The 361-nt window shown below is 77.8% G+C and overlaps 1 protein-coding gene across 1 annotated transcript in view; it reads left to right on the top strand.

The window, feature by feature from the left end:
* The first annotated feature begins 94 nt into the window (after positions 1-94).
* HECA (hdc homolog, cell cycle regulator) overlaps positions 95-361 on the top strand; it is a 36,013-nt gene continuing 35,746 nt past the window's right edge. Inside the window, exon 1 of the mRNA XM_019526750.1 lies at positions 95-354. Within this exon, the coding sequence (XP_019382295.1) occupies positions 229-354 (126 nt within the window). The 5' untranslated portion in view covers positions 95-228. The remainder of the gene's footprint in view (positions 355-361) is intronic.

The raw sequence follows: 361 nt of genomic DNA, 5'->3' as shown, positions 1-361 counted from the left end.
GCGCGCGCGTGAGCGTGCCCGCGCGTGTGGCCGCGTGCGCAGGGGGCCGGGCCTGCCCGCGCGGACACGCGCTCGCTCCCCCCTCCCAGGCGGGGCGGGGCGCTGCAGCAGCAGGAGCCGCCGGGGCAGCGGAATCAAAACAAGCGGGACCCGCCTCCCTCCCCTCTCCCGCTCCGCTCCCCCCGCCATGATCCGCGGGTCGCGGTAGCCGGCGGAGGGCGCGGGGCGATGCCGAACCAGAAGAGCAGCAAGGGCAGGAAGAACAAGCGCGCCAACAGCAGCGGCGACGAGCAGGAAAATGGAGCCGCGGCGGCTGCAGCGGGAGCCGGATCCGGGCCCGGGCCCGGGCCCGGGGCCGGGG

Source organism: Gavialis gangeticus, unplaced genomic scaffold, assembly GCF_001723915.1.
Source record: "Gavialis gangeticus isolate Ggan-Ray unplaced genomic scaffold, GavGan_comp1, whole genome shotgun sequence".
NCBI lineage: Eukaryota > Metazoa > Chordata > Crocodylia > Gavialidae > Gavialis > Gavialis gangeticus.
The sequence above is the reverse complement of the archived record's forward strand: the minus strand, read 5'-3'. Positions and strand labels throughout refer to the sequence as shown.